The sequence below is a fragment of the Rhincodon typus genome, chromosome 3 (genome assembly GCF_021869965.1).
Source record: "Rhincodon typus isolate 14 chromosome 3, sRhiTyp1.1, whole genome shotgun sequence".
NCBI lineage: Eukaryota > Metazoa > Chordata > Chondrichthyes > Orectolobiformes > Rhincodontidae > Rhincodon > Rhincodon typus.
This window is the reverse complement of record NC_063334.1, coordinates 27,234,038-27,255,784: the sequence shown is the minus strand read 5'-3', so window position 1 is coordinate 27,255,784 and position 21,747 is coordinate 27,234,038. Positions and strand designations below refer to the sequence as shown.

General features: G+C 43.1%; 1 protein-coding gene across 1 annotated transcript in view; it reads left to right on the top strand.

Annotated features, from left to right (window-relative positions):
• trpm3 (transient receptor potential cation channel, subfamily M, member 3) overlaps positions 1-21,747 on the top strand; it is a 445,569-nt gene that overhangs the window by 361,935 nt on the left and 61,887 nt on the right. Inside the window, exon 7 of the mRNA XM_048620080.1 lies at positions 1,006-1,034. Coding sequence (XP_048476037.1) covers positions 1,006-1,034 — 29 coding nt within the window. The remainder of the gene's footprint in view (positions 1-1,005; positions 1,035-21,747) is intronic.

Sequence of the window (21,747 nt, the reverse complement as noted above, 5' to 3'; positions counted from 1 at the left end):
GCTGCTTGGCCTGCTGTGTTCATCCAGCTCTACGCCTTGTTATCTCATATTTATAAGTGTAGTCGCTGCTGTAATATAAGAAACTTGCAGTCAATTTACATGCAAAGGTCCCACAAAATGACTTAAATCTGCCCTAACTATTTATTCACCAAGCTGTGTTGCACTCTGTATTACTTCAAAAAACATGCATCAATGATCTCAAGTGGAATATACTACTGACTAGCTGACTAGGTTTCTAGTGTTTGCTTGCAAACCTTGTTGATCCTTGCATTCTGAATTCCCCTTAGTATTGATAGCAGTTGGGAACAATTCACCTGTTCTGAAGAAGGGTCACTGGACTTAAATGTTAACTCTGATTTCTCTCCACCCATGCTGCTCGACCTGCTGAGCTTTTCTAGCAATTTCAGTTATTGTTTCAGCTAATTCTGTATAGTTGCTGATTTCCATCTTCGTTTCTGCAAGAACAATATTTTTTGTGCCAACGTAGCTAATCTGAATGAGCTCTGTCTTTCACTTGGGTCATAGAATGAGTCTAAGGATCCCCATGTAACCTTCTACCAGCACTTGTTTGACCAGTTGTTCCACAACCACCTGTTCCTTAACCAAATGTCTTTAACCCATTGTTCCATGACTAACTGTTGCTGGACCAATGGTTTCTTAACTTTGTTACAGAAATAGTAGGAATTGCAGATGCTGGAGAATCTGAGATAACAAGGTGTAGAGCTGGATGAACACAGCAGGCCAAGCAGCATCAGAGGAGCAGGAAAGCTGACATTTCAGGCCTAGACCCTTCATCAGAAATGGGGGAGGGGAAGGGGATTCTGAAATAAATAGGGAGAGAGGGGGAGGCGGATAGAGGAGAAGATAGGTGGAGAGGAGACAGACAGGTCAAAGAGGCGGGGTTGGAGCCAGTAAAGGTGAATGTAGGTGGGGAGTTAGGAAGGGGATAGGTCGGTCCAGGGAGGACGGACAGGTCAAGGAGGCGGGATGAGGCTAGTGGGTAAGAGATGGGAGTAGGGCTTGAGGTGGGAGGAATGGTTAGGGAGGCGGGGACTAGCTGGGCTGGTTTTGGGATGTGGTCGGGGGAGGGGAGATTTTGAAGCTTGTGAAGTCCACATTGATACCCTTGGGCTGCAGGGTTCCCAAGCAAAATATGAGATGCTGTTCCTGCAACCTTTGGGTGGCAACGTTGTGGCAATGCTCCCCCTCCCACTCCTTGGACGACATGTCCATCCTGGGCCTCCTGCATTGCCACAATTGTCACTAGCCTTATCCCGCCTCCTTGACCTGTCCATCCTCCCTGGACCGACCTATCCCCTCCCTAACTCCCCACCTACATTCACCTTTACTGGCTCCAACCCCGCCTCTTTGACCTGTCTGTCTCCTCTCCACCTATCTTCTCCTTTATCCATCTTCTATCCGTGCCCCCCCTTCTATTTATTTCAGAATCCCCTTCCCCTCCCCCATTTCTGAAGAAGGGTCTCGACCTGAAACGTCAGCTTTCCCGCTCCTCTGAGGTTTCTTAACTCTAATTTGTTTAAAACTAATGGGACGAGCATAGAAATGTCATAATGTTGATGTTTATGGGCCTCATGCTGGAGAATAGGACTGTTTTAGATTTGGTGTAGTTTTGGCAGTACGGACTCAATGGACCTAAAGGGCCTCTTCTGTATTGTGTGATTCTAGTTTGACTGCTTCCATCCATTTGAAGAAGATTGAGGTCAAGATATGCTTTCATACTCAAGAGTGTGTTGTGATCCTGGATGGGACTACCTACTTAAGTTAAAATCTCAGAGTAAGCCACCAACTTTGTGTTATGATCTGATTAGGGATCGGTAGCTTTTTTGTTTAAAGTTGACAAAAGATGATATCCAGAGGACCTATTAAGAGCGTAAAGCCACAAGATTCTACAGTTTTGAACAAACAAGACATTACTGTGCAATTAGAATACTAATACAATTTTTAATACATGTGCAACTTATTTCTAGCATTCAGAATGAACTTGTGATAAACATGAGTAATATAATGTGACTGAGCACCCCACTGTGCACATCAAATAGCAAATGCAGATCCAAGGATTTCTCAGTAACTCGCCCAGATGTTAATAACATGATGGGTGATCAAATCTCATTAAACTTTTTAGAGGATTACGATTCTTTAGTATTGCAGAGCCAGCCTTGAAACCCCCTCTCAACAGCCACTTCGTACTGTTTCCCTCAATGACTGCTCATGTTCTGGTTGATCAACCACCTGTTCAGGGTTCATGCTCCACTGGACTTCAAAACTACATTCTGGTACTTATTCACAGGTACAACTCCAACCTTTTGCTGACAGCTAGCTTCACCAAGCTAGTTCTTGCTTTGCATTTTTCCTTGAGCTCCCATCTTGCTGAGCTGTATCAAGTAACAACTGAGATAACACTGTGTGGAGCTGGAGGAACACAGGAGGAACACAGCTGTGTTCCTCCAGCTCCACACTGTGTTATCTCTGACTCCAACATCAGCAGTTCTTATTATCTCAAGTAACAACTGCATGTGGCTTTCCAACTCCCACTGTAAGCCATACTGACCTATTAGTGACACTCAGCTTCTTGTGAGCCACCAGAACTTCTTTGAGGACTTGGGACATTTCCTAAGACCTGACCACAACACCTTGCTGCCTAATAATTCTTAGAACTTGCATTCTAACAGCACAGAGATTTCCATCTACTCTTAGGACTTAACTATCTGTCCCTTACGTAAAACTCAAGTAGTTCAGTTGCCTTCTCTGCAATACAGCTAAAAATCAGTAATTCTAGCAGGGTGTCTACTCTTTGTCTCATTCTTAATTACTTCTTCAATCTGTCTATTACCTTTGAACATCACTTGAATGAAAATGGCTTGGCTGTACTGAAAGCAGCCCATGTCATGACAGGGCCTGGGGTGTGGAAATGGGTAAAGGATATCAGAGAAATTTTTCAGGTTCTAAAATGATTCAACTTGATATTGAGTCCTGAAAACTGCAGGTTCCCCATTCAGAAAGTCTCATTTTACCTTAGTTAAGGTCCCTGTTATCAGCTTTTCTTTCTTCTGAGCTGAATATCATCCATCCATTCATCTCCCCAACTCTCCTTCTCTCTCTCTTTCTCTCTGTGTACTCCATCTCCACCTATCTGCTTGCTCCTTTTCACACCCAACTCCTGCTTCAGCATAAATACCACCTTTTCCTAGCTACTACCAGCTCTGAAGAAGGGTCACTGGACCCAAAACGTTAACTCTGATTTTTTTCTTCACCAGATGCTGCCAGACCTGTTGAGCTTTTCCAGCAACTTCTGTTTTGTTCCTGATTTACAGCATCGGCAGTTCTTTCAGGTTCTTATCCACAGTTCTTTGTTTTATTTAAGAACCTTTAGTATCTGCTGTCTATCCTGCTCACCGTACTGGCTTCTGCCATTGTTCTGTTGTGATGGTTTATCTTAAGATCTGAATAGATTGTGCTGATTTCCTGTGGTAAAGTTGATCATCTCCTTTCATCGCTGATCTGTGCTGCTTCCAAATTTCTGGGTCACTCACCATCTGAATGAGATTCTCAAGAGTCAAAACTTCTTTTTACTGTATTAATCAGACAGACTCATTAGCAATTCCAACAGCACTTCTGTCTCTTATGAACTCTGGTTTAACTCACTATAATCAAATTTCTCCACTGTTGAGGTTATTAATTTAATTATCTAAGGATTTCCCTGGATGTAGAACTCTCAATTAAATCTTTCTCTTGTAAGTCTTACAAGAAGTCGATTTGTTTTGAAGTTAAGGCAATTGCCAAAACTTCCAGCAAACTTCCAACTGAGACTTCTTTTATACCTTACAAAGCTGTAATATCATCAGCTATTCTTCCAATTGTTCATAGTCTATTTATATGCACAGCTTCTGATTTAGTATCCAATCTGCATGTAATTCTGTATCTTAAGAATTGGTTTGCCCATAATGTCTAATTCTGTCTACAATTTGACCCATTTCTGAACTTACGTTTTCCAGTTAATATTATGCCTGATGCCATATCATCTTTAATGTTATCATTTCCAAATGGAAGTGCTGTTGTTCATTGTGCCAATGAATAGTTTACCTGTCATTTTGAAGTCAAAATAGAGGATTTTCACTTTCTGCAGCTAGGGTGGAGGCCACCTGGTCTTCACAGGTAAAGTGGAGGATTCCCAACTTTTTTATAGCTTTTCTGGATGAATCCTGCTAATTGCAGACTGAAGAAATTATTTCCATTTCTTTCACAGTTTTTCCTGAATGATTCCAGCTGTCTGTAGTTTCAATAAATGCTTTCCTCCTTTACAGTGATTTTAATAATGGATCTTTTCTGCAGCCTTAATAAATTCTCCCAGCTTATGTTTCCATTTGACCTCGCCTGTTGAGGCTTCTAAATTGCCCCTTTATTGCTTTAATTCTAACATAATGAATCCCCCACATACGTAACTTCAAGTTCATATGCTTCTGTGGCCCTTGATTTCCCTTACTGTAGCCGTGCCATATGTTGCCCATTTGGAATGACAGTGATGCTTGGTCTGTTCTGCAAGTACTTCTCTTTACTTCTGGCTTTCCTAGCCTCTAATTCCTCGCCTTTTAAACAAGGTTTTCTCATGCTCATCAGGGATTGAAACACAACTCGCAGGGTATCTGAAGTCTTGGAATACATCTACAGATCACCGGCACCCAATGCAACCCCTGACTGCCTGGGAGGGACCAATGCTCCAGTTCCAAGGAGTTCCCAATTTTCTTACCACCCCAGTGGTGCTTTTACCATGGACTATAGATACTGTCTTGTTGCACCTTGCCACAGATTGTTCGTTAGTAGAGTTCTTAAATGTTCAGCTCTTCCCAGTGCTGAATGTCTGCCTGACAGTGGTTTTTAAGGTTTTATCTGAAGAAACCTTCAGACCTCCAAATGCTGCCAGCAAGCTGTAGCATCAGCTAATGGAAATTACTTCACTGCTTACTGTGTTGTTAAAGCAATCCACATCACTGACTATCATGTTGTCTGAGACTGGCTGTCTTCACAACCGCGCATCTTGTGCTGCATTTGCTACCATCATCCTCTTTTAGGGTAGGGTCCTGCAGGGTCTGCTTGCTTGAGTATGGTGGAGGAAAACCAGTCTTTTGAGAAAAGGTTCTTCTGTTAAACAAGGTAGAGTTTTTTTGCATTTGAGCAATAATGTACAATTTACATGATCGAATTGACATTATTACCAAGACTACCAAGAGGACCTGGATGGTAAATCATACTCCTTTGAGATCCTAATCTGTTCTCCCACCAAATCCATATATCACCAAAAGTGATTCGTAAGACACTCTTCAGTATTAACCCCGTCAGATTCTCCACAACAAAGGAACAGTGATATAGTTTTGCATCAGAATATTGAGTGGTGTAGGTGTGACCTTGGTTTCTGAGGGCAAGGAGACTTTAAAGGTGTCGGGAATGGAACAGCAGCTTATTTGAGCGGCAATCGATTACAGCAAGGGGAGGTGCTCCAAATCATCACGCAGGACAATCGAACTCACTCTACAGAACATCCGCGCAACACTATTTTATAGTTTCTTACATTGCAATTGTGTAATTCTACAAACTGTTATTATGCAGTTGATTTTAATCAATATATATCTATAAGTTAATTAACTAAGTGGTAATTACATCAAGTCTGTAAATCAATTGACTGGGCAGTCAGTTACACCAGGTTTGTAAATTAATTACATCAAATTCATTAATCAATTAACAAGGCATGTTGATTACATCAAATTGTTGTGTATTTCATATCTACTAGTTGGATTCAAACACCCGGTGCCCTTTCACTTATGTGATCACTTGCTTATCTTGTAACCTTTGCCCATTGAATATCCAGTGGTCTGCTAAAATTCTGCCCTGCTTACTCATATCGGTTAGCAATTAACAAGGCTTCCGTGGTCTGGGTGGCGTGTCTTTAGTAATGCAGGGTCAACGCCTTTAAAATATCCTATTCTATGGTTTTTGTGAGACACTACACCATAAGCCTCTTTAGTTTTGTACTAAAGGTCCTCTTTATCAATCCACCCACAAGCACTCTATATTGCCACTATTGTGCTCTCATTCATTCATAACTCTACTAACCACTCACTAGACTATACTATTGCCACATTTCATTCATTCATTCGTAAAACCGCAATCTTGCAATACATTTCACTATTAAAGGTAGACTAAATTAAAATGTCCCTTCCATCCCATTATTGCCTTTTCACAGTTTTAACCCCCAGTCCCGTGCTGCTAGCAGTGTCCAGACCTGTGTCTACATCAGAGATATCCCTGAGTATGTTAATTTTGTAATCTATTCAGAACAACACTATCCCAGCCACCGTGTTACCCGAAACTATGAAAGATTATAATATTAATCAGCCCTCAGCAACTGTCTCCCAGGACTTGAATAGCTTGCAGGACATCAAACAAGTTTTATCCATTAGTATGTAACTGTTGGATACATGTTGAATAAAGCCTCTGTTTCCTTTTAAGAAAGTTACTATCAAAATAGCGCTTCCGTGACATGAAATGAATAAATGAGTAAACCAGCAATAGTGAAATCTCAAGGCCCAGCAGTGGTAATCAGTCTACTACTCTTTCTGGTGTTATTAAGTGCATATGTGATTCCCAAACCAGTCAAATTATATAGGCTTGATATTCTTTCTGGTATTCTGTAACTTTTAAAAAAAATAAAAGGACCCACACCCCTCATTCCCCTATTTCAGTGGCTTGGATGGAAACTTGAAGGCAGTCGTGTTCCCATGCATCTGGTGCACCTGTCCTTCTCGCTGGTAGAGATTGTGAGTTTGGAAGTTGCTGTTAAAGGAGCCTTGGTGAGTTACTGCAGTGCCTCTTGTAGATGGCATACACTGCTGCCACTATGCATCGACAATGGAGGGAGTGAATGTTGAAAGTTGATAAGCCAATTATGCAGGCCAATTCTTCCTAATGTTTCTTTTAAAAGTGTTTGTGGCATTTGGCCAGAATTAATTGTCCCGGCGTAATTGCCTTTGAGAAGGTTGTGGTGATCTGCCTTCTTGATTCTTGAGTGTAGTTAGACCTCCATTCATTCAAGCAAGTAGTGAATATACCACCACTCTCCTGATATGCTTGTAGATGGTGGGCAGACTTCGGGGACCATGATGTGGAGGTGTCGCTGTTGGACTGGGGTGGACAAGGTCAGAAGTCACATGACACCAGGTTACAGTCCAACAGGTATAATTGAAATCACAAGCTTTCAGAGCATTGTTCATTCGTCAGGTGAAGTCATGTGATTTCAAATAAACGTGTTGGATTATAACCTGGTGTCAGGTGACTTCTGACTCTGGGGAGTCAGGAGATGAGTTACCACCACAGAATTCTCCACCTTTGACGTACTCTTGTGTTTATATGGCTGGTCCAGTTCAATTAAACAGAAACAGGAAAAAGGTTTGAAAGAAAATAATTCTTTATTCCCCACTCCATATCTTTGAAGCAGCACTGTACGTTCTTTTAAAATATAAGTTTTATAAAATGAAATATTACCGTAATAAAATCTTGGAATTGTACAATAGAAGGAAGCCGTTCACCCCATCCAAGGCTGAACAGCAAATTTAAATAGAAATGTAGAAAGTCCTATTTCCCAACTCTGCATTATTTTTCTCTTTCACATATTTATCCAAAACCTTTTGAAGGCTACTCTTTAATCTGTATCCACCAGTACAGCAGACGGCACATTCCAAGGAACTTCTCCCTAAGAATTGTGAATCTGTGGAATTCCCTGCCCAGTGAAGCAGTTGAGGCTACCTCGTTGAACGATTTTAAAGCAAAGATAGATAGATTTTTGAACAGTAAAGGAATTAAGCATTGTAGTGAGGAGGCGGGCAGGTGGAGCTGAGATCAGCCATGATTTTATTGAATGGCAAGGGAAGCTCAAATGGCCAGACGGCCTACTCCTGTCTCTATTTCTTATGTTCAATCCTAACCACTCATAAAGGTAAAAAAAAATGTTCTACTAATGTTGCTTCTGATACTCTTGCCAATCACCTTAAATGTCCGACCTCTGGTTATTGCTCTGTCAGCTATTGGAAACAGTTCCTCTGTATTTACTGTATCCAAATCCTTTATTATTTTTGAAGTTAAGTGCCCAAGCAGTCAAAAGCTCAGTCACATATTGAATGGCACCTAATCATGTTGAGGTCATTTACCAGTTTTAATGCCACAAATGCTTCAGGAATTCTTTAATAATTTATTAACAAGCTGTCGGAATATCAGAGATAAGTGAGGAAAAAATACTGAGTGTGCTTTCAAAATGGATTCAGGAGCAGAAGCTGCTGGAAGTATTTAGTAGGTCATGGCAGAAGGGGCAAAACAGATAATTTAGTCAAGGTTAGCACCTCAGAAACATATTATTCCTGTTTCTTAAAAGATGTTAAACCTTTATCCTGTGCATTTTCAGCAAGTTTTGCTTCATGCAACTTTCTGCTTCAAATTTACATTAGTCTCAGCAAAATAAAAATCTTTCTCTTCCAAAGGCTTTTCTTGATACTGGAGCATAAAATCAATAAACAGAATATCGACAATGCACAGACTTAAACACCTAATGTTCTTAAAGCATGAGTAATACCAGAAAGTTTCTCAGCACAAAATTATTCTCTTCAAGAATTTGAGACACCAATATGTTGTATGTAAATTTAAATTATTTTACAATTATATCAGGCAAATATTAAAACAATATTTATTAATAATTCCTTAGTGTAGGGGCCATTAACGTTTAATGAAATTAGCGTCCATCAGTAGAAATGTGGTTAGAAATGATTAATGTATTTATTAACTTCATCTTAAATATCTACATGAAGAAGTTATTTTAAAATCGTTCCTCTAAATAACCTTGTGTAAGATGTTCCTGTGGCTGGTTAAGTGGGTTTATTCCTTGCCTGGGTTTTAGGGATTTGCAACAGTCGATAGTCTTTTATACTGTTGCTGCTAAATGATTTTTTTTCACATAGTCAGGCATTTTGACACTGAATGTGTAAAAACCTCCCTTCTTCCATTGGGACTCAATCCAGCCGCTGCTAGATATTAAAATGCAAATCCATATTGTGTTCAAAATCCTCCGTAACCTTGTCTCTCCCTATCTTTCAGCCTTCCCCAGACGCACACCCCTTCGAATCCTCTCCACCCATCACTGATTTCCATTGTCCACGATGGCCGACTGCACCATAATCTTTAGAATTTTCAAATTCAAAATCACTGCTTCTCTCTCCTCATTAATGAAGTTGCTCAAAAATCATAGAATCCCTACAGTAGGCCATTCAGCCCATCGAATCCACACTGATCCTCCAAAGAGCAGCAGACCAAAACCCAAACCACCACCCCCCCACATCCTTGTAATGCTGCATTTCCCATCGCTAACACACCTATCCTGCATATCCCTGGACACTATGGGCAATTTAGCATGGCCAATCCACCTAGCCTGCACGTCTTTGGACTGTGGGAGGAAACCGACACCTGGAGGAAACTCATGCAGACACGGGGAGAATGTGTAAACTCCACACACACAGTCGCCTGTTGCTGGAATTGAACCCAGGCCCCTGGCTCTGTGAGGCAACAGTGATAACTACTGAGTTACTGTGCTGCCCTATTTTATGTCTGGAATCTTAATATGCCCTCGTGGGATCCGCTGTTAAATATTGATTCCTGTGTAATGCCTTGTAAAATTTTCCAACATTAAAGGCACCCTAAGAATGGAGTATGTGGTTGTCAAGTAGGTATTGAAAAGCCCAGCTCCAACTGCAGTGAATTCAACAGACAGAATTCCAGTTCACCAATCATTTGACACATTCAGTCAAACCTTCCAATCTCTGGATTGTTGGAGACTGTGTTTATAATGGAAGACATGTGTCAGGCCCTATGACAGTTGTGATGGGCGGGCCTAAGCGGGAATTTCTGGGAAAGCTTACATGTCAGACGGAAATGTCCCCTGCTCCTGGGACCCACCAGGAATGTCAGAAATGGAGACTTGGAACAGCTCCACTGAACTTACCTGGCAATTACCCCAGAAATCTAACCTTAGACCCGTGACATGCCACGGCACACAACCATTGCTGCATCTCCAATATCAATATCCTGGGCATTACCGTTGACCAGAAATTGCATTGGACTAGCCATATAAATACTGTGGCTACAAGAGCAGGTCAGAGGATAGGAATGAATGCAGTGAGTAACTCATCACCTGTCTCCCCAGTCTACAAGGCACAGGTCAGGAATGTGATGGATACTGTTCAGTTGCCTGGATTAATTCAACTCCATTAACAGTCAGAAAGTCTGACAGCATCTAGGCCAGAGCTTGACTGGCACCACATCAGCACCTTGAACATTCACTCCCTTCACTATTGCACTCAGTAGCAATAGTGTGTCCCATCTACAAGTTGCACTATAGAAATTCGCCAACTTTCCAACACCACGACCACTACCACCTAGAAGGACAAGGGCAGCAGATACATGGGGACGCCACCACCTGCAAGTTGCCCTCCTTGTCACACATTATCCTGACGTTGAAGTATATCATGGTTTCTTCACTGCCCCGGTTCAAAATCCTGGAATTCACTCCCTCACAACATCCTGGTTATGCCTATGACATAAGGGTTATGCAATGATTCAAGAAGGCAGCTCATTACCACCTTCACCAGGGCAATTAGAGACTGACAATAAATGCTGACCTAGCCAGCAATGCCTACATCCCATGAAGGAATTAAAACAAAGGAAATGTTACATTGATTTAAACATCTGGGTAAGTACGCAATTGACTGAACCATCAATCCCCCGCCAACTACCTGAACCCTGATCTACTGCCTTGACTTGACACAATGCAACTAACCTCCAACATGACTACCTTCCTGATCTCCTAGCCATCCTTCCTGACCAGCTCCAACTTGACTACCACTCCTAGCCAGACTATAGACCCAACTTAACCCCCAAACCAATGCAGCTGCTGCTCCACAAGAAGACCCTATCACTCCTCCAACCGGTGCTCTCCTCCAGAACACCCGAATAGAACAACCACCATCTAAAAGGACCAGCTACCTAACCTTACGACTGCTCCCGACCACAGAACCAAAATCCTCAACTAGACTTGCCACTCCACTCAATCTGACTCATCTTCCCACTCTCTCCCCTACTCACAGCCTCCTCACCCATCAACTCACTGCACTCTCCCAGCCTTTCTAAAGATTATGACCAGGGTACGTTGACATGACTTATACTTCAGTGTGAGAGTTGGTGGCAGAGTATTAATGTCACTGGACTAATAATAATCCAAAGGTTTAGATTAATGCTCTATGAGCATAGATCCTGATCCCACAATGCTAGCTGGTAGAATATAAATTCAATTACTTCAAAAAGTCTGAATTATACAGCTAGTCTCAATAATTAAATCAATATTGATTGTCATAAAGACCTATCTGATTCACTGATATCCTTTAAGGAAGGAAATCTTATCATCCTTACCTGGTCTGGCCTATGTAGCAATCTGGTTAACTCTTAACCTCTCTCAAGGGCAATTAGGAATGTGCAGAAAATGGTGGCACTACCAGCAATGCTAGCATCCAGTGAAAGAATATTTTCTTTAAAAGTTCAATCTCCATTTTTAATAATTGTTTTACTGAGCGTTTTTTCACAAGAATCAGGAGAAACATTTTCCACTTGGTACATATAGCTGTTGGCAAGCAAGTATGAGAAATGGAAAGCAGTGTGTTCATTTTTCGCTAATAAATTATTAAGATGTACCTTTTCCTGAGATATGCACCAATCAATCTGCTTGAATTGGCACAAAAGCAAAATACTGTGAGTGCATGAAATCTGAAATGAAACCAGAAAATTCTGGAACCCTTGAACGGGCCAGCTAGCATCTGTGGAGAGAGAAAGAGAGTCGACATTTCCAGTTATGAACTTTCATCTGAACTGGAAAAAATTAGAGTTTGTAAAAGATTTTGTGCAAGCCCGGGGGCATGGAATGAGGGAGAGAGGGAAAGACCAAAAGGGAATTTTCGCAAAAGATGGAAGGCAGGAGAAATTAAATGACAAGAAGAGATGATAATGAAAGGCAAAAGGAGATTGTAATGGGACAAGTAAAGATGGGCTAAAGGAGCTGTAATTGGCCTTTGTCACACATCCACATGAACAGCTCAAATCACTCTGGGCTGTTGCTGTCACTGGATGAACAATGCAGAAGCCTGCTGAATGGATAAACTTCAATACGCATGTAGAAGTCTGCCCACCAAATAACAGTGCTTCCCTTGTTAACAGGTTTAATGACTATATTCAGGTTGGACCTGAAGCTGTATTGCCCAGGATGGTGCATTTAAGCTCACGTTACACAAACTTGGAATCCGGGGTGTTTCTGTTTATTATTGGCCGAGTACGTACCAACCCCAGCCATACATTTATTTTTAAATCTACATTAGAGTGACAAAATAAGGAGTATTCAGCACTGTATTTGTACTGAGAAGCCAGTTGCTGAGATAAAATTTCAGAGCATTGAATTTGGCCCAGCAAGTCCATTTTGGTGTTTATACTCAGCACAAGCCCCCTTCATCTCATTCTGTGTGTGGGTGCTTCCATGGCATTCTGTCACTCTTTTATAGTTTCCCATTGCTACAATCACCAATAACCTTTAAAAATAGATGCAGTCTTGGCAATTAATAGCTAAAACAGTGAAACATCAAGATTTCTTATTAGTCATAGGGATCCACAGCACAGAAAAAGGCCCTTCAACCCATCGTGTCCTTGTCAGTCAAAAATAACCATGTAACTGTCCTAATCCTATAAAATGAGACACGGAACTTCTTCACCCAGAGGGTTGTTAATCTATGGAATTCCTTGCCCAGTGAAGTAGTTGACGCTACTTCAGTAAACGTTTTTAAAGATAAGGTAGATTTTTTTCGAACAATAAAGGAATTAAGGGATACGGTGAGAATGCGGGTAAGTGGATCTGAGTCCACGAAAAGATCAGCCATGATCTTATTGAATGGCGGAGCAGGCTCGAAGGGCCGGATGGCCTACTCCAGCTCCTAGCTCTTATGTTCTTATGTTCTAAGAACTGCAGATGCTGGAGATCTGAAACATAAGCAGAAATTGCTGGAGAAACTCAGCAAGTCTGGCAGCATCTGTGGGAAAAAAACACAGTTAAGGTTTCGAGTCTGGTGACTCTTTATAAGAGTGCCTCCAGCAATTTCTGTTTTTGTTATTCTCATCCCATTATTGTTTTAATGTTATTGTAACATGTGACGACAAATACTATTAACCATGTGCTATTTTTATGGGCAACTCATTCTTTAAGTGACAAAACAGAATGTCCCACTTTCTTAGTCCAACTGTAAAAACACATTCACAGGTGTACTTTACATAGAGCTCGATCCCATATACAGTCCACTGCAAAGGAAAACTAGATGTGAGGCAATCCAGCTCAACGTTCACCAGAGTTTAAATAATAGGTGGGAAAACACAACAGCGCTGCATTGGAGGCTGCACAGATGATGTTACCCAGCAGGGTAATAAAACGTCTGTGAACTAACAAACCAGCTCGGCAAGCCAACCAACTACAACATCCACGACCCAAGCTACAAATCTACTCTAAACCCTTAGTGTACTTTACACTGTCCTTTGTGCTGATATTCACTGAGTTTATTGCTGTTCTTTTCTCAGCCTGGAATCTTGAAAACTTACATCTGTCTTTTATAGAGGTTTTATTTCCATAGAGACTCTAGCCCAGGTTAGGTCACTCTTTTACCCACATTACAGCAAACTATGGTGAATTTCCTGGCCTTTAGTTCTTCCCTCCCTCCTGGATCCTTGCAAATACCAAACAGTGCCTGCGATTTCCAGTGATATTCTTGGAAAGCCTTGAACCTGGTTTGCTCTGTGCCCTTCCCCATGTACCTAGATAGAAATGTTAATTAACTGCTTTCAAATGATCCACTCTCTTTCATCTTGGAACTATGTGGATAGTTTAAAGCACAGTCCAAGATTCTCAGCACTTTTCTGGATCTTTGCAGATTCACAGGACTGAATGGGACTTCTTTTTGCCTATGTGCGAGTTGCATCGAGATTTTTTTTAAGGGATACTCGCTGCAAAATCCAGATCATTTTCTTGCCCTATCTTGCCAAACATGGCTCATTAACTACCTATCCCAAACCAATGGCATTTCTTGTGTCCAGCTTCTATTCCCATCTTACCACATGCAGTTCCTCAAACAACTCATCACTCACAAGAAATTCGCTGAAAACCAATACCTTTGGTTCATGGGGCACTGGTATCAGTATTGGAACGGGAGGGATCTGTATTGCTGGGACAGTCTCCACCTGAACCGAGCTGGGAGCAATGTTCTAGCGAAAAGGGTAAATAGGCTGATCAGCAGGACTTTAGACTAGAAAATGGGGGGTAAGGGAAGGAAAGAATTTCCCCCAGTGAGGAACAAAGTGGCAGGTTAACATCTGTAGGGTTAGATTCCACTGCATGGAAAAATATGAAAAACATGATGGGAAAGGAGAACTCAAGAGAGGCTATTAAAGTCTCCAGCACAGACACAAATAGTATTGAGTGTTTGGAAAGGGTTAGGAATCAAACTTCAAGCACACTGGATAAATGAATGACAATGAGAAGACAGACAGTTATATCTGAATGCACGGAGTATAAGAAAGAAGGTAAATGAGCTTGTGGCGCAGATCAAAATTGGCAGATATGACGTGGTAGGCATCACAGAGACATGGCTGCAAGGGGATCAGGATTGGGAGCAGAATATACAATGATATACAACCTATCAAAAAGACAGGCAGGTGGGCCGAGGGGGTGGGGTTGCCTTATTAGTAAGAAATGAAATTAAATCAATAGTAAGAAACAAAGTAGGGTCAGATGGTGTAGAATCTGTGTGGGTAGAGTTGAGGAACTGCAGAGGTAAAAAAACCATAGCTGGAATTATGTACTCGCCACCAAAAAGTAGTCAGGGGCTAGGTCGCAAGATACACCAGGAGATAGAAAAGGTGTGTAAGAAAGGCAAAGTTATGGTGATCATGGGGGATTTCAAAATGCAGGGGGACTGGGAAAATCAGGTTGGTAGTGGATTGCAAGAAAATGAATTTGTGGAATGTCTACAAGATGACTTTTTGGAGCAGCTTAGGGTGGAGCCCACAAGGGAACAGGCAATACTGGATTTAGTGTTGTGCAATGAGGCAGACTTGTTAAGGGAGCTTAAGGTGAAGGAACCGTTAGGAGGCAGTGATCATAAAATGATTGAATTTACTCTGCAATTTGAGAGGGAGAAGATAGAATCAGAGGTAAAAGTATTACAGCTGAATAAAGACAACTGCAGAGGCATGAGGGAGGAGCTGGGCAGAATTGACCAGAAGAGGAGGCTAGCAGGAAAGACAGTGGAACAGCAGTGGCAGGAATTTCTAGGAGTAATTCAGGAGACACAGCAAAAATTCATCCCTAGGAAAAAGAAGCATGGTACAGAGAGGATGAGGCAACCATAGCTGACTAGGGAAGTCAGGGATAGCATAAAAGCAAAAGAGAAAGCATATAATGTGGTGAAGGACAATGGAAAACCAGAGGATTGGGAAGCTTGCAAAGGCCAACAGAAGGCAACAAAAAAAGAAATAAGGACAGAGAAGGTTAAATATGAGGGTAAGCTAGCCAGTAATTTAAAGGAGGATTGTAAGAGTTTCTTTCGATATATAAAGAGCAAAAGAGAGGCAAAAGTGGACATTGGACTGCTGGAAAATGCTGCTGGAGAGATAGTAGTAGGAAACAAGGAAATGGCTGAGGAACTGAATAATTACTTTGCATCAGTCTTCACAGTGGAAGACACAAGTAATATCCCAAAAATTCAAGAGAGTCAGGGGGCAGAGCTTAGTATGGTGGCCATCACCAAGGAGAAGGTGCTAGAAAAACTGAATGGCCTAAAGGTGGATAAATCACCTGGACCAGATGGACGACACCCCAGAATTCTTAAGGATGATAACTGAAGAGATAGTGGAGGCGTTAGTGGTGATCTTTCAGGAATGGCTAGAATCAGGGAGGGTCACAGAGGACTGGAAAATCACTGACATGACACCTCTGTTTAAAAAGGAAGAAAGGCAAAAGATGAAAAATTACAGGCCGATTAGCCTAACCTCGGCCGTGGGTAAGATTTTGGAGTCCAGTGTGAATGATGAGATTTCTGAATACTAAAATAAGGCAAAGTCAGCATGGCTTCATCAAGGGGAGGTCACGCCTGACAAATCTGTTAGAATTCTTTGAGGAAGAAATGAGCAGGTTAGACCAAGGAGAGCCGATGGATGTTATCTACCTGGACTTCAAGAAGGCCTTTGACAAGGTGCTGCACAGGAGGCTGCTGAGTAAGATACGGGCCCACGGGTGTTAGAGACAAGGTGCTATCATGGAAAACCTGTCTGGTAAAAAGGGTCTTTCTCAGGATGGCAGCCATTGACAAGTGGTGTTCCACAAGGGTCGGTATTGGATCCACAACTTTTCACTTTGTACATTAATGATCTAGATGAAGGAACTGAGGGCATTCTGGCCATATTTGCAAATGATACAAAGGTAGGTAGAAGGACAGGTAGTATTGAGAAGGCAGGGAGGTTGCAGAAGGATTTGGACAGGTTAGGAGAGTGCTTCACAACTGGCAGATTAAGTAATGCCCCAGGCCGCTGGCACTCAGAGGACTGCTGGAGACCAGGCACCTGCTCAGCCTGAGAGAGGAGAGGACCGTGTGTTGTTGACAGTCAGGGACTTCACCCCATACACAGGGAGGAACAGGAGCAGCGAGTAGGAATGTGGGATGCAATGGCCCTCATTGCCCAGAAGCTGCAGCAGTGCAGTGAGTCATGTGACTGATCGTCGGCCTCCCTTGGACAGGTTGGCATCTGCCAGGTCATGTGAGCTCAGAAATTGCTAGAGACACACATATGCCTACAGTCCATTGGTCACTGGTCTTCAGGACTGACGACATGGCAAAGGGGAATGGGAAACCTGGCCCTGTCCACAAACTCCATAGGCTTTGCACCTCCTCAGGTCCCCTTCCACCATAGTGGTGACAATACCATGTGTGGACATACATTTACACCTCCCCTAAATGCAATGTGTTCCTGACCATGGACAACATCCTGCTCCTCCCAACCCCTGCACCTCACATGACCCCTGCACATCCATGTTTTGCACTTTCCCCTTGCAGATAATGTTCTGTCCCTTCACAACTGTCAAAGCCCTTCCCCCAGCCTGCAGCCCCAATCCCCATGAATGGTTTCCTGAGTCTTCTTCCCTCAGCACCTCTTGCATCATCGTTCCAAGCTCCCAATTCCCCTTAATTTCCAAGCTCCCAATTCCCCTTAATTTCTGAGGACGGACCCGACATGCCCACCACCCTAAGCATCCTAATAGGACAGTCCTGGATGAGAAGTGACCTGTCCCCTGACTGATGACTGTACATTTCCCCAACTGAGTTCACCCTGCCCCCTGGGCACTATGGAGCCACAGGGCTGACCATGACCCTGGAGCTCCTGACTGAGAACACCACAACCAGATGCCTGACCATGACCACTGGGCTGCAATGGAGGCTTCCCTTGACCTACTGTGATGGGACCAACACCACCCCTCCCCCGCCCCCTCCCCCCAGGACTTTGATGTGGTCTACTCCCCCAAGACTTTGAGACATGTGAGATATGGCCCCCTGCTCGCTGCACGTGTTTGTTGTGTAAGCTGCTGGCAGACAGTGCTGGTGTAACACTGAGGTAGCACACTGCCCCCTTGACTGAGGACATGCTGAACAGCAAGGCATACTGCTTGGGCATGTGACTGCAATCGTTGGCAAAGCAAGGCAAGGCATGGATACTGCAAGCACGCAGGTAGGCGCTAAGTAAGAAACCACTAAGAAAGCAGGTGAGCAACCCTGAGATGCAGCCTAGTCCAGTCTGAGCTAGGTGCCTCTCTGTATACACAATATAAAAGTGTCCTTGCAGCAGCCTTTTGATGCTAGCTACAGTGCAAGCTACATTGCAGGTCCATGCTTCCTAAGCCATCTGCAGGTGCATGGGACACGTGCCATGATAGTCATGAGGACCTGGCAAATGTCAGATGCCAACCACCTGAGGACAAGAGGTACATGTGGCTAGTGCTGGTGAATTGTGCCCAGAGATGCTATTTGGGACTGATCAACATGGAGGCTGTTAATAGCCAACTGTGAGCTGAAATCACCAGATGTGTGCTTTAACTTCCAAGCTGCGTTTTCTCAAAATCTAGCTTGTTTGGTAAAATAGGAAACTGAATATTAATGAAGTGAGATGAGGCATCAATAAGGTATTTAACAATCTATAATCTCCCTTAATTGGCAACTCGCTATTTGGCAAAAGCATAAAAGATGCCATGAGGAATTTTGATGTCAAGTTGGGCCTGACCAGACTTCTTGTCTGATTCTGCCAGGAAGCTCAGCACAGCCAATGTCACTTAAGTCAGTTCAGATTCTGCCTGCACTGTCTGCTGGAGATGCACAGGCTGCTGTCATTGTCAACAAGCATAAATATCTCACACTGCCTTCTCACTAAAGCAGCCCAAACCTCCCTTTGATCTGTAATAATCAAAGCATCCAGGTTTGCTTGTCAGGCAGACTTCAGAATTAATCCCTTCATCCCTCTATTTTACTCTCAGTTAAATCCATCCATTCAGCCTTTCCTTTTCTAAAGAAGAGCCCCAGCCTGTCCAATCTTTCCTGATAGACGTAACTTCTTCATTCTGATAGCCTTCATATAAATCTTAGTTGCAACACCTCCAATGCCTCTGTATCTTGCCTTTCTATCATCACATCCTCAATTATTGCAGCAACTTGTTAAAGTTACTTGAAAGTACCGAGTGTCTTTAATTAGTACTAAGATTGAAGATAGAGTTCCTGTTGGCATTTGCATTTCAAGTTATTAATACAGTTGGCATTTTCTAAATCACCCTCCAAAGCACTGTGATTCATCTTGTCATTTGTCAAATGCCAGAAATTAAATGTCTTGAGGTATTTCTCCTGAATACAGTGAAATTGAATCATAAATGAGTCTTTTTAACTGAACAGATACATTCTTATCCTGATTTGTCATTATGAAAAGTTCGTTAACCAGTGAGCAAAGACTTCCTTTCACAAGGAGAGCATTGGGCCTCTAGCTCAAAAATTAAAAAGGATGGAGTCAAAGCAGGAAGGAGGTCACTGAATATGTTGAATCCACGTATACAAATATCTTCAATCCCACCGGAAAAGTTATCAGTCAACATTTGTTCAGAGGATTTAAGAAAGTCTTGTTTTAATTTTTAGAACCTCCAAAAAGCAAGAATCAAAATTTTAGGTGATGGTTACTCAAGAACAGTTCCATATAGTGATACAATGCAGAGAGTGTCATTTTGCCCATTATGTCTGTGCCACATTTTTCAAAGGATTATCCATTTAGTCCGACTCACCCTCTGCTCTTTCCCTGTAACTGTACAAATACCATAAAAAACTCAAAGAACTGCGGATGCTGGAAATCAGAAACTAAAACAGAAATTTCTGGAACAGCTCAGCAGGTCTGGCAGCATCTGTGGAGCAAAATCAGAGTTAACTTTTTGGGTCTGGTGACCCTTCCTCAGAACCACTCCAACAAATGTTGTTCCTTGTCAAATGCTTATTGAATTCTCCTTTACAAAAAGCACCATTAAACCTGCTTCTTGGTGATATAAACTGGATTGTGAGTATGCTTTAAAACTTTTCCAAACATGTGATAAAAGCAGTATGCAAGCATAGATCTTGTCCATTCTCCATTCATCTTGCCTTTGAACAGTTGCATAGAAGTAGGAAATCTTCTCAATTGGTTTATCCTTCATGGGTTCCCCAGGAAGTGGGTGTTGGTTGGCTATTCAACTGCAAAGGCATTACTAACTGAGCTTGACTCTTTTAATGCATCTACCAGTGTTGCCATTTTCAACCAGAAACAAGGAAGCCTTCTTTCTACTTCACAAAAAGAGAGATAGTGAGATTTAATACAGTGCCTTTACCATGAGATCTGCTGACTTAGCACAGACCAGAGCTCGAATCTGGGATCTTTGAGCAGTTGGCTCACTCCGACATTCAGCAGTGTACGTACCAGTACAAGGTCAGAAGTCACACAATGCCAGGTTATAGTCCAACAGGTTTATTTGAAATCACAAGCTTTTGGATCGCTGCTCCTTTGTCAGGTGAAGTTGACTTGCCCACTCCAATCCAACACTGGCACCACCACACCATACGCACCAGCACAGCTATTAGGGATGTCCCAGCTGCGTCTTCTTAGGTTGATTCTAAAAAAGAGATCTTTCAATATCATATTTGTGCTGCAAAGTTAAGAGCTTTGCAGCACAGAGCCAGGCCATTTGGCCCAACTGGCCTGTGCTAGCCATTACATTCCACTCATGAAAACATTGTATTTCTGCAGCACCTTTCATAATGCCTTAAGGTGCTCTACGGGGACAAAATACTTTTTGGAATGCTTTACGACAGGAAATACAGCAACCATAAAGCAAGCTCCCACAAAGAGTCAGAGATAGTAGAAACTGCAGATGCTGGAGAATCCGAGACAACAAGTTGTAGGGCTGGATGAACACAGCAGGCCAAGCAGCATCATAGGAGCAGAGAGGCTGACGTTTCGGGCCTAGACCCTTCATCAGAAAAGGGGGAGGGGAAGGGGGTTCTGAAATAAATAGGGAGAGCGTGGGAGGCGGATAGAAGAGGGATAGAGGAGAGGATAGTTGGAGAGGAAACAAACAGGTCGAAGAGGCGGGGATGGAGCCAGTAAAGGTGAGTGTAGGTAGGGAGTTAGGAAGGGGATAGGTCAGTCCAGGGAGGACGGACAGGTCAAGGGGGCGGGATGAGGTTGGTCGGTAGGAGATGGAGGTGCGGCTTGAGGTGGGAGGAGGGGATAGGTGGGAGGAAGAACAGGTTAGGGAGGCAGGGACGAGTTGGACTGGTTTTGGGATGCGGTGGGGGGAGGGGAGATTTTGAAACTTGTGAAATCCACATTGATACCATTGGGCTGCAGGGTTCCCAAGCGGAATATGAGTTGCTGTTCCTGCAACCTTCGGGTGGCATCGTTGTGGCACTGCAGGAGGCCCAGGATGGACATGTCGTCTGAGGAATGGGAGGGGAGTTGAAATGGTTCGCGACTGGGAGGTGCAGTTGTTTATTGCGGACCGAGCATAGGTGTTCTGCAAAGCGGTCCCCAAGTCTCCGCTTGGTTTCCCCGATGTAGAGGAAGTCACACCGGGTACAGCGGATGCAGTATACCACATTGGCAGATGTGCAGGTGAACATCTGCTTGATGTGGAAAGTCTTCTTGGGGCCTGGGCTGGGGGTGAGGGAGGAGGTATGGGGGCAGGTGTAGCACTTCCTGCGGTTGCAGGGAAAAGTGCCGGGTGTGGTGGAGCTGGAGGGGAGTGTGGAGCGGACAAGGGAGTCACGGAGAGAGCCCTGCAGCCCAATGGTATCAATGTGGATTTCACAAGTTTCAAAATCTCCCCTCCCCCTACCGCATCCCAAAACCAGTCCAGCTTGTCCCTGCCTCCCTAACCTGTTCTTCCTCCCACCTATCCCCTCCTCCCACCTCAAGCCGCACCTCCATCTCCTACCGACCAACCTCATCCCGCCCTCTTGACCTGTCCGTCCTCCCTGGACTGACCTATCCCCTTCCTAACTCCCT